We start from the raw sequence: 12,405 nt of genomic DNA, 5'->3' as shown, positions 1-12,405 counted from the left end.
CTTATCGCGCACACACACACACACACACACCCACACACACTGATACAATAACACTAATGCCTAAAGCGTTAACCAAAGACCTAGCTCACGTCAGCCATCAGTATCCGCCAAAGCAGTGCAGGTTAAGGCTTGTCTGACATCTCTACTCTTCCATCTCCTTACATTAACTCAGCAGTGTGTCCCCATCTCGCATCATTCCTCCCCCACACAGCTCTCACACTCCGGAGACGAACCATTTGTGTGTGCATGTCATTTCCTTGTTTACTAGTATAGGAGAAGAAGATTGCAATGGTAACTGTCCATGAGATTGTCCCACTACGACAGCAAACTAAATCAACAACATGTACTTCTTGTGTTGTAAACACTGTAACCTTCCAATCGTTCTTACTGATGGTGATAGACTATTCATCTTACGATCTCTGCAAAACACATTACATTGATCTGAGATAGTTGCATTCGCCATGGAGACCACTCATTGTGTCACATTTAAAACAATCACTCTGCTCCTCCCTCCGTTCTCCTCATCCTTACACGACCCTCTGACCTCGCTCGTATCATCAAAAGGCGCGGAAACGGTCATCATGATCGATACGACCCGGCCCATCTAACGGGTCTTTTCACTTGTCTGAAATCAGTGGGGGTTGGTCTCCCTTTTGTTGCTGTAGTATTGGAGACCTAGTCACCCACAGTTAAATAAATAATGTGCCTGGATTAGCACTAAGATTTAATGGCCGACTGAGACTTCTTTGTAAACAGAGTTGATTGGAAGCAACAGTCAACAGTTGGACAATCATGATTATGGCTTGTTAGTTTTGGTATTGAACCCCAACAAAGAGACAATGTCTGTAGTAACTAGGTCATCTGATTCCATGCTAGGAAGCTTCAGAGAAGGCACACAGTAGTGAAGGAAATGGATATGACTCGATTGCACACATCTTATTACTGCTTAGCTAAACTAAGCTAATGACACGGTCCCAGCTGCTCCTTGCTCAGTGGACCTGATGTTGTAGTCAGTGCAGCTGTCTGACACATGAGCCAACATGGTCCTGCTTATACTCCATTAGACACACTGCTGCCCCATTAAAGCATTGAAGCACTGAAGCTTTTAGCAGCCTAGCATAAAGGCTGGGGATTAATGATGTAGATGTGTTGTTCACTACACCTTGCTGTTTTACACGAGGCTGGCAAAGTGAGGGGAACCAGAACAAGAAAGGCCGGCAAGGGGAAATATTTATTGTTGTGTGTGTGTGTGGGAAGGGGAAGTGGAAAGCTTCGTAGCACATCTGTTGACAGCATTCTGAGATATCCCAGAATGCTGTGCAACATACAGCTGTGCTCATTCTTGTTTTCTTCCTCCTTGTATTCCCTTATGATGATCTCTGATTCCCCTCTTATACACACACACACACACACACACACACACACACACACACACACACACTTTGACACACACCAATATCTTTAGTTAGTCAACTTGGTTGTCCAGAGACTTGACCTCTCTCTCTCTTTCTCTCTCCCTCTCTAGGGGAGAACTTTGAGCAGAGCCCCCTGAAGAGGACGTTTAAGTCTAAAGTCCTGGCCCACTACCCTGAGAACGTTGAGTGGAACCCTTTCGACCAGGATGCTGTCAACATGGTGGGTGAACCACCGCTGAGCTCTGAGCCAAACTGAGTGGTGAATGGATGGATGGAGGGACCATATTGGAGAAATGAGGGCAGGTTTGGGGGGTAGCTGATAACTTATAATCAGTTACATGTAATCTGATTACGGAAAAACTGTAACTATAATCAGTTATGCAACTGGCAAAAAAAAATGTAATCAGATTAGATACTTTTGAAAAACTAGATGACTTATTGGATTACTTTTTAATTCAGAAAGGATGTTTGTGAAAAAATACATCGATACTTTTCTGTTTTCTCAGTGACGTTCAATTCAGCATTCAAAAACAGGACGTGTTTTAGTTTGTTCCACATGAGCAAGTCTGACCACAAGTCAGAGACCACTATGATGACACACTACATGTGTTTGATGGATCCTTTTTGTCTTCATCTAATGCCTCTTAAGGGGAAAGTAATCCAAAAGTGAAAGTAATCAGATTACATTACTGAGTTTGGGTAATCCAAAAGTTACTTTACTTATTACAATTTTGGACAGGTAACTAGTAACCGTAACGGATTACATTTAGAAAGTAACCTACTTAACCCTGAATGAGGGGAGTAGAAGGACAATAAACAGGCTCTATTCTATCTAATGAGTGGGTAGCAGGGAACCAAACTGGGTTGGAGGAAGGAATGGATGGAGGGACCTTATTGGGGAACAGGTGGAGGATAAACGGGAGCTATTGACTAACAATACCCCAACTAGGCATTGAAAGGCCTTTTAGATTGTTTACAGGGGAAAGGAAGGGCATGCTAGGATTATTCCAACCAATGCTTTAGGAAATAACAACCCACACACACACACCATTGGAGTAGAGAGGCCCATGATTAAGACACAATGCGGTGCCTTCTCTCGAGGGTATCCTGGGTAATGGGGCGAAGGCACCAAATCCCTTCTGTCTCTATGGATTTACCCAGGGGGGGTTGCAGGCGCTACATGGACTTTGGCTGCTTTGCTGCAGTTTGGGTCTAAAAAAAATATATATATATATATATATTTGGGGAATTTACCCCTTTTTCTCCCCAATTTCATGGTATCCAATTGTTAGTAGCTACTATCTTGTCTCATCGCTACAACTCCCGTATGGGCTCATGCGTCCTCCGATACACAACCCAACCAAGCCGCACTGCTTCTTAACACAGCGCGCATCCAACCCGAAAGCCAGCCGCACCAATGTGTCGTAGGAAACACCGTGCACCTGGCAACCTTGGTTAGCGTGCACTGCGCCCGGCCCGCCACAGGAGTCGCTGGTGCGCGATGAGACAAAGATATCCCTACCCGCTAAACCCTCCCTAACCCGGACGACGCTAGGCCCATTGTGCATCGCCCAACGGACCTCCCGGTCGCGGCCCGTTACGACAGAACCTGGGCGCGAACCCAGAGTCTCTGGTGGCACAGCTGGTGCTGCAGTACAGCGCCCTTAACCACTGCGCCACCCGGGAGGCGCAGTTTAAATTGAGTTGTTTCGTGTTGACGGGATGAGGGGAGGGGAAGCGTGCCAGGGTGGAAAGTAACTTTAGTGGAGGGAATATCTGATAAGACAAAGCTTTATATTGTCAAATATCTGCATTCATGAGAAAAAAGGGAAAAGTTAAGATGGTGATGATGAAATTGTATTTGTGCTTTATTGGATTTTATAAACTGGGTGGTTTGAGCCCAGAATTATGATTTGGCTAAAAGCCATGATATATCAGACCGTATACCACGGGCATGACAAAACATGTATTTTTACTGCTCTAATTACATTGGTAACCAGTTTATAATAACAATAAGTCTCCTCGGGGGTTTGTGATATATGGCCAATATACCGTGCCTAAGAACGTTGTGCCTAAGAACAGCCTACAGCCGTGGTATATTGGCCATATACCACACCACCTCGGGCCTTATTGCTTAAATAACCCACACACTGCAGGAAATGACAAACCAGAAGACTACGTTAGTCATGTATTGAATCACACAAGGCCTGTCATGGAAGGGAATGCCAAAGGTCCCGCTGTGTGGGTCAATGTGTGTGTGTTTGCCTAGCCCAGCATATTGAGCCCCAGTAGAGGTAGCTGACCTCGTGACCTGTCCCTCAAGTCCCTATAGAGGAGGTTCAGGAAGCGCTGGGTGTCGGCTGACCGTTGCCTCTCGTGATGCAAGGTCACTATTTTTCCGTTGGTGCTGGCCATTACGTCACACACTAGCGTCAGAACCTATGAATTATTAACAGCGGGTTCTCCGCTTACGTCGGCATGGAAATGACGGCCCATTGTGCGGCGTGTTCCAGGACTGAAATGGAACAAGCATGTCCAGGTCTGAAGTGCACCTATGAAGGCTTCGATAGCAGAACCATTATGAATCTCAGCCCTCTCCCTGCTTGCCTCAACCTAACCCCCTTTATTCATATCTATAGTATCTCCATCCCGCTCACCATCCATATCCCCTTTCCCACTCTCCCTTCATTCCCCTCCTCTCTCATCTCTACTCTCTCTACCCATAGGGTGACCTTAGTGTAATCATGCTTCCTGCCCCTTTGGGCCTAGCAACAAAGCCCTTCTGATGATTGCTTCTCATATCCCAATCCTTTTCTCATAAATCCCCCCTCGATGATTATTATTTATTTATTTATCTCTCCCTTTATCTCTCCCTCTATTTATTTATTTATCTCTCCCTTTATCTCTCCCTCTATTTATTTATTTATCTCTCCGTTATCTCTCCCCATTTATTTATCTGTCTGATCTTGGCACTATTTATTTGATTTTCTTATTAATCTCTCCCTGAGTCAGGCGCGTGTGTGTCTCCCTGTCTGTAATTATTTAGAGCTGTGTGTGTGAGAGAGTGCCCAAGGATATGCATGAGTATGTGTGTGAGAATAAGGAGAGCTGTGTGTGTGAGAGAGTGCCCAAGGATATGCATGAGTGTGTGTGTGAGAATAAGGAGAGCTGTGTGTGTGTGAGAGAATGGCCAAGGATATGCATGAGTGTGTGTGTGTGAGAGAGTATGAATGTGTTTCAGTTTGTTGAGCTTATTGCTTCATAATCAACAGTGCGTCATTCACCCAGAACCCCCACAATTCCTGTGTCTGTGCCGGAATAAGGGGATAGTTGAACACCATGGGAACATTACCTGGGATTATCCAAGAATACTGTGAAATGTTCTGCTAGGAATTCCGAAATGTCTATCGGAAGTCATTTTGAGCCTAACAGAGCTGAGGCCCAGGTTGATGGCCCCAGACAGAGCTGAGACCCAGGTTGATGGCCCCAGACAGAGCTGAGTCCCAGGTTGATGGCCCCACACAGAGCTGAGACCCAGGTTGATGGCCCCAGACAGAGCTGAGGCCCAGGTTGTTGGCCCCAGACAGAGCTGAGGCCCAGGTTGATGGCCCTAGACAGAGCTGAGGCCCAGGTTGATGGCCCCAGACAGAGCTGAGGCCCAGGTTGATGGCCCCAGACAGAGCTGAGGCCCAGGTTGATGGCCCCAGACAGAGCTGAGGCCCAGGTTGATGGCCCCAGACAGAGCTGAGGCCCAGGTTGATGGCCCCAGACAGAGCTGAGGCCCAGGTTGATGGCCCCAGACAGAGCTGAGGCCCAGGTTGATGGCCCCAGACAGAGCTGAGGCCCAGGTTGATGGCCCCAGACAGAGCTGAGGCCCAGGTTGATGGCCCCAGACAGAGCTGAGGCCCAGGTTGATGGCCCCAGACAGAGCTGAGGCCCAGGTTGATGGCCCCAGACAGAGCTGAGGCCCAGGTTGATGGCCCCAGACAGAGCTGAGGCCCAGGTTGATGGCCCCAGACAGAGCTGAGGCCCAGGTTGATGGCCCCAGACAGAGCTGAGGCCCAGGTTGATGGCCCCAGACAGAGCTGAGGCCCAGGTTGATGGCCCCAGACAGAGCTGAGGCCCAGGTTGATGGCCCCAGACAGAGCTGAGGCCCAGGTTGATGGCCCCAGACAGAGCTGAGGCCCAGGTTGATGGCCCCAGACAGAGCTGAGGCCCAGGTTGATGGCCCCAGACAGAGCTGAGGCCCAGGTTGATGGCCCCAGACAGAGCTGAGGCCCAGGTTGATGGCCCCAGACAGAGCTGAGGCCCAGGTTGATGGCCCCAGACAGAGCTGAGGCCCAGGTTGATGGCCCCAGACAGAGCTGAGGCCCAGGTTGATGGCCCCGGTTGATGGCCCCAGACAGAGCTGAGGCCCAGGTTGATGGCCCCAGACACAGTTACGGTTGACAGGAGGGTGGGATGACATTTAAGCCTGTAAACAGTCAACAGTTTCTGCTCCCTTTGTTAGAACAGGAAGAGAGTTTTGAGGGAGACTTCAATGGAAGTGTGTCAATGGGATTAGATGAAGCCGCTGTGCTACGGAGTCACTGGTATGCAACATGTCAGAGAGTGTTGAGTTGTTGATACTGTATAATGTGTTTCAGAGCAGTGTTGGTTTAGGGAAATGTTCTCCAACATGAATGCAGAGTTGTACTGATGACTGCCTGTTGATATTGATGTTTCCACGGTTTCAACCTTCAGTAGGTCGAAAATGTGCAGGTTAATGAGACCAACTCTGTCGCTCATTAGCACAGATGGGGCCCAATTGTTGCAAAAGGATATTAGAATCCCCTTTGTCATCTTTAACATAGGTTTCAACGCCCTCCCTTCCATGGAGGAATATTTTCTCCTTGATCCATATGGTTTCATGATATTTCTTGGGCGAGAAGGATTTGATTTGGAAGCGTATAGAATCTCATTTCTGGAGAGAAAATGCAGCATTTCGGATGTTTTTCATTTGCCTCTCGGTTTCCACACAGAACAGACATATTGAGGTAGTGTGGGAGTGATTATCTTGTCAGTAGTGATCAGTTGAAACCATGATTCACTCACCACTCTTATAATCCATTCCGAACAGAACATTGGCCAACTACAGAGCTGTGCCTGTTTGCTTGTTTATCTGTGTTAGCGACATGGGTTAGTTTGTGTGTGTGTGTGTGTGTGTGTTATGATGCATTTTTGTATTCAGCTCAGCTCTGCAAATCAACATAATGATAATCAACCATATTTTATTTCATGCTGGCTGCTGTGTTGCTGACTGGGCTGCTATCAAAGCAGATTATGCTGACTTGATTAGGGATGCGACACACATACACATGAATGTAGATTTACACACACCAACACAGTCTGGTACACATAGTCTCAGTAGTTTCAGAAGTAAGGCCTCTGTATTGGTTCTGTCAACTATCTCAGTTATTAATACCACATTAATAATCATCATTATTGTCTCTCTCTCCGTAGCTCTGTATGCCCAAAGGCCTGTCGTTCAGGACACAGGCAGACAGCCGCGAGCCCCAGTTCCACTCGTTCCTGATCACGCGGGAGGACGGCTCTCGCACCTACGGCTTCGTCCACACCTTCTACGAGGAGGTGACGTCGCCTCAGATCTGCTCGGCCATGCAGACCCTCTACCAGATGCACCAGGCTGAGAACCCTTCCTCCGCCACCCCCTCCTCCTCTTCCTCCTCCAGCATGGACTCTCTGGCTAGCAGCCTCGACGAAGCAGATCCTCCATCTTCCTCCTCGTGCCGGTCGGCGGCGTGCGGCGGCTACGACGCGTCGCGGGACACCCTCTACGTCTCCAAGGCGTTGTGTCTGATCACGCCCATGCCCTTCATGCACGGCTGCCGCCGTTTCCTGTCCCAGATGCACCGGGCCGTCACGGCCGCCTCGCCCCCGCCCCTCCCCCTGGAGAGCTACGTGCACAACATCCTGTACGAGGTGCCCCTGCCCCCCCCGGGGCGCTCGCTGAAGTTCCACGGGGTGTACGAGCCCATCGTGTGTCAGCGTCCTGGGCCCGGGGAGCTGCCTCTGGCTGACTTCCCTCTGGGCCAGACCTTCACTCTGCTGGGGATAGAGAACCTGGTGCAGCTGTTCAACTGTACGCTGCTGGAGATGCAGATTCTGCTCTACTCACAGGGTAAGAGATGCTTATTATACATACACACACACACTCCTCTCTGCCTCTACATTCCTTGGCAGCAGGTTGTTGAGTGGGGGTTGCTTCTCCAGCCAGGTGGTATGGTGATGACTGATACCAGGTTGGGGGATGGTTCGGATAAGTCATTCCTCCCTATTCCTCAACACATCCCCTCAGCTGGAGCCAATGGAACATGACTGGCTGTGTCATTACTGGGGTGTCATCTGTGGTCCTGCCCCTGACTCCCTGGCCCAAATGAGTTTAGGATTAGACTACTGTAATCTGGGTCTGGTAGAGTGCCGTTCCTCTCCCTGGGACTGGAGCTATGTAGGTTGACTGACTGGACAGCAGCAGGATTAGGAAGCATGGTCAGTAAACGGACCAACAGCCAGACAGTAGTCTGTAGACTTCCCATAGACTTCCCTGTAGAATACAGTAGACTAAACTACAGGATGCCATTATCTGATTGGCTGAAGACTGTTGCAGAGAAAGAGACATTGAGAGCGCTTCTTGTGTGTTGAATGTTTGATTGCGTGGTTCTGGTCCATTGGCGTCCTTTGTAATGGAAAGTAGTCTTGCCTAATGAATTAATGGGTTGCGAGTTTCCATTAAGTGGCTCTTGATTTGTTTTAGAATTGATGGAGTTTAATGTCGCTAATGTAATTATCTGTAATGCATGGGAGTTCATTAGTTGAGTTGATGGCAGTCAAACAAAGGGACTCCACTGTTACTAGCACCATGCCATTTCTGTCTGCTTGAGAGAAAACGACAGAGACAGGCCTCTCCCTCCTCCTACCACTCCTCTCATCCTCATCCACCCCTCTGCTCCCATCCATCCCCACTCATCTGTCGTCTATCCTTTGATGAGAAATGATCTCCCATGTTTAATTTATTAAACCAACTGTCAGACGGAAACAGAGTGACTAACCTCTCATTCCGAATGAAAAAAACATTCCAGTAACGTTTTAATGTTCCTCATTTTTCACCGGGAAGCGTTGGCGGCATCCCATTTAGCTCCTACCCTGCGACACGGCTGCTAAACGGCATTCTAATTCCTCTATAATAAAAACTATGTGCTTGATTTGCCTGGAGGCGCTTTCATGGAAGGGTTGATGCACGGAAACTGCATCTGTAACATGTTCTGTGGATGGGTCCCAATGCACCCTATTCCCTATATTGTGGACTATCTTTGACCAGGGCACATTGGGAAGGAAGTGGCAGGCAGGCGTTTAGTCCAATCCCGCAGCTCAGTGGAGGGCATGGGTCTGAGATGTAATTAATAATATGATTAATCACTATTTTAGTCATTCCAGGGTCTTTTTCTTGATCAAAAATGGGTTTAGGTGGTGGGTGTGGCGGGGGCGCAGTTTTAAAGCAAATTTTTGAGGCCCCGTCTTGGCAGTGTAGAGACTTTGGCATTTTTAAGCAAATTTCTTCCAAGTCTACACATTTCTCCATGGAGCTAAGCATTTTTTGTAATAAAAAAAACAAAATTCCTGCAATTCTACACAAGTTGACATGCAGTTGAGAGAAATGGTTGCGGTTTTAAAGCACATTTCCTGTGATTCAACATATTCTACCATAGAGGTGAGGTCTTTTTTTTGTTTTAAAGCTAATTTCCTGCATTTCTATGCATTTAGTGATGGCTAATGCTGTTTTCTTTTGCTCAAACATAATATTAAAATGTATACTGCTAAAATCATTCTTTAGGGATCTTTCAATTCTCCCAGACTTTTATTTTGGTGATTGTTAGTTCTCAAAGATTATATAACGAATACAAAATATACAGGTCCCATTATCTTCTATACATTATATCTGGTTTTAGTCTTTTAGTCTTTTAGTTTTAGTCAACACTGAAAGCGCTTTTCCATCCTGAAAATTAGGCGACCAGAAAAAACGCTTAGGCGGCCCGCCCAAGGATTTCAATAGCAGAAAAATCGCTGCATTCATCCAGAGAGACAGTCAGCGCACACAATAAGGTGGTTGCTCAAACGCATACTGTTCGTATGAAAATGAGGGGACTTTACACCATGTCTCCTTCTCCCCTCTCTCTGTGCTGGGAGTGCACCTGGTTTCTGTTGTTTACCATTATTGGCTTGTCTCTTCCCTTCTGAGACTGTGTCTGATAGGGACCAGTCCCAATGACTGACAGTTTCACTATGAGTTGCCTCGTGTCATATGTTCAGCTTTGAAACACAGATGCCGATCTTTGTCTCTTCCGTTCGCATTTTCCACTTGGCCTCAGCAGCATTGTGATCAACATTTGTATTTATTTATTTAACTAGGCAAGTCAGTTTTAAGAACAAATTCTTATTTTCAATGACGGCCTAGGAACAGTGGGTTGTTCAGGGGCAGAATGACCGATTTGTACCTTGTCAGCTCGGGGATTTGAACTTGCAACCTTTCGGTTACTAGTCCAACAGACGGAAGAGGCAGGGTAACCACTAGGCTACCCTGCCGCCCGACAGATGTTGACAATGCAATGCATTCCCCTATTTATCAAGCAATAATATACAATATTTGACACGTAAACCTCCATTGGAAAGCAGTATTGGAAAAGTCTTGTGAAAGTTTAACGGCCCTGCAAAATAGAGTTGAACGCTCTCATCTCTGCCTGAAATCACCCCCCACCGTAGTTCAGCTGAGGTCAACATCGGGCGAGAGAATAATATTATTCGGTTTTTTTCCACTCTTATCCCCCCCCTCACCCCCTATGAGCTTTTGCAGGGTGCTTTGATGTTTTTCGTGTTGGGGAAAACTGGAGTCTGACTTCTGACGGGTTGAATATTAAATTAGGAAGAGCTGGTGTCAAATCATCACGGCTTATGTATTAATGAAGTCTGTCGAGACGCAGCGTAATCGTATTGAATAAGGGGATAAACTTCACATAATACGATCATAACCGTGGATGAGAGGGGAAGGAAAGCGGGGATAGAGTTGCTGAGACGTGAGGGAAGTACCATGAACCATCCTTTTAATAAGAATCACTCTTTCGGTCGCTGCACTCGACACGCAGAGGCTTGTGAGAGTATATTTGGTAATAAACTGGGTTATCCTCATTTTTTTGGGGGCTCTTATCTCCCTTGTTGTGGCTCTAATTGCTTGGTGTATTTCAGAGAGAGACTGGTTTCCCACAGGGAATGCCAAAAAGGCATGTTCAAGCAATTGACCCCTTGTTTGTTTGCACCACTGAAGTAGTTACCGGTAAAATGATTGCCAGCATTTCTTTGGTAGACTAGAAGCCGAAGGGCAAATGATATACAAATACATGGGTGTTAGTGTGCTGTGTAGTTTCCTTTTGTATGTATTCCTTTAGTAAAGCCATGTAAAAGTTCCAAGTTATCTGCAGCTCTTCTAGGTTTCCCCTCATACAGAATTGAGTATTGCAGTGTGAGGGGTTTGGCTTGTGTACGTACGGTCAGTGTGTTATTGTACGAGTGTGTGGGTGTGCAGTGCACCACAGCTGAGCTCGCAAGTTTACTCACCAACTCTCACACTCTCTTTTTAGTTCTGTCTTTCTCTCGGTTTCTCCCACTCTTTCTCACTCCGTCTCGCTCTTTCGCTACCACACTTTCTCTGTGTGTTGCTCTTCATCTCATTTCTCTGTCTCCCTTTTCTTATCTGAGATCCAATCGTATACAATGCGTGACTGTGATTCTCAAACCACACCTTCACAGGGTTTCGGGAGGACTCTCGTTCCATTTTCTGCGTGTCCTGTGGCGCAAGTCTTTTATCGGGGTATTGTTACGCCTATCTATCGTGTGCGTCTTCTAGTTTTCTCATAAATATCCTATAAGTTGGAGCCCCTACAGATGCCCCTCCCCCCACCCACACACCTTTTCACACCGGACCCCCTTCCTTCGCTCCATCACTACGAGTCATCTCCACAGGAGGCAGGGTGGCAGGTGGGGTGAGTTATGCCCCTCTTCAGTCTGAGATGTATAACGTCCATTACAGTTGCGCCTGCCAGCACCCCTGTCCTGTTCCTAATGACTTGTTTGAAGCCAGGCCTCAAAATTGAGAATTCGAGGCGCCGACAGTGGCTAATGGACACAGGTGCTCCTGCAGTGTGCGCGTGCACACACACACACACACACACACTGATTAATGGCCAGGTCTGGTGTACTCTCTCCACAGCATTAGTGTTAGCGTGTTATTAGTATGATTAGTCACACATGAGACCGAGAGGAGGAGATGCTAAAGTAGAGCTGTTGTCACCTCTCTGAAAGAGCATCTGGAGCCTTACAGCTGCTCTGTCTAATACACAGTAACCGACCAATGGTCTCAGGGACAGAGAGAAGATGTAGCCAGTCTGGAACCATGCTCTGTATTGGAATATATTACCTGAGTATGTGTGTTCCAGGGGGGTTGATTTGGGAATAGAGAGACGGCAAATTAGTGTCTGTCCATGTGTCTGTAGGAGAGCATCCATCTGTGTGTGATTCGCATGCGATGGTCTGTGTGTATTTATATTTGAGTGACAAGGTGGTCACTTGCAGACGGACTTTGAGGAAAGGTAGATGCACGCACACACGTCCACACACACACACACACACACACACACACACACACAGACTCTCAGACACACGCAATATAAACATGCCAGGTCCCCTAGTTCTCTTGTAGAATGTAAATTGGCTAGGTCTTTGTTTAATGCTTTGTCGACCTTGAAAAGTGTAACGCATTTTGAATGAAAGTACACAGAACCGCCGTGCCTGAGCAGCGGTGAACGTGAAAGCGAGTGAGGGATGGAGGAAAGGGTGGGGGGAGAGGGGTTGAGTGGATAAATTGGTGTTAGCGTGCTGCTGT

At 47.3% G+C, this 12,405-nt stretch overlaps 1 protein-coding gene across 10 annotated transcripts in view; it reads left to right on the top strand.

Moving 5' to 3' along the window:
- The window catches only part of LOC112214294 (DENN domain-containing protein 5B-like), a 72,268-nt gene that overhangs the window by 36,986 nt on the left and 22,877 nt on the right, over positions 1–12,405 (top strand). For all 10 annotated transcript variants that reach the window (XM_042298019.1, XM_042298022.1, XM_042298020.1 and 7 more), the window contains 2 exons: positions 1,526–1,635; positions 6,918–7,596. In XM_042298019.1, coding sequence (XP_042153953.1) covers positions 1,526–1,635; positions 6,918–7,596 — 789 coding nt within the window. The remainder of the gene's footprint in view (positions 1–1,525; positions 1,636–6,917; positions 7,597–12,405) is intronic.

This window comes from Oncorhynchus tshawytscha, linkage group LG15 (genome assembly GCF_018296145.1).
Source record: "Oncorhynchus tshawytscha isolate Ot180627B linkage group LG15, Otsh_v2.0, whole genome shotgun sequence".
NCBI classification, from domain to species: domain Eukaryota; kingdom Metazoa; phylum Chordata; class Actinopteri; order Salmoniformes; family Salmonidae; genus Oncorhynchus; species Oncorhynchus tshawytscha.
The sequence above is the reverse complement of the archived record's forward strand: the minus strand, read 5'-3'. Positions and strand labels throughout refer to the sequence as shown.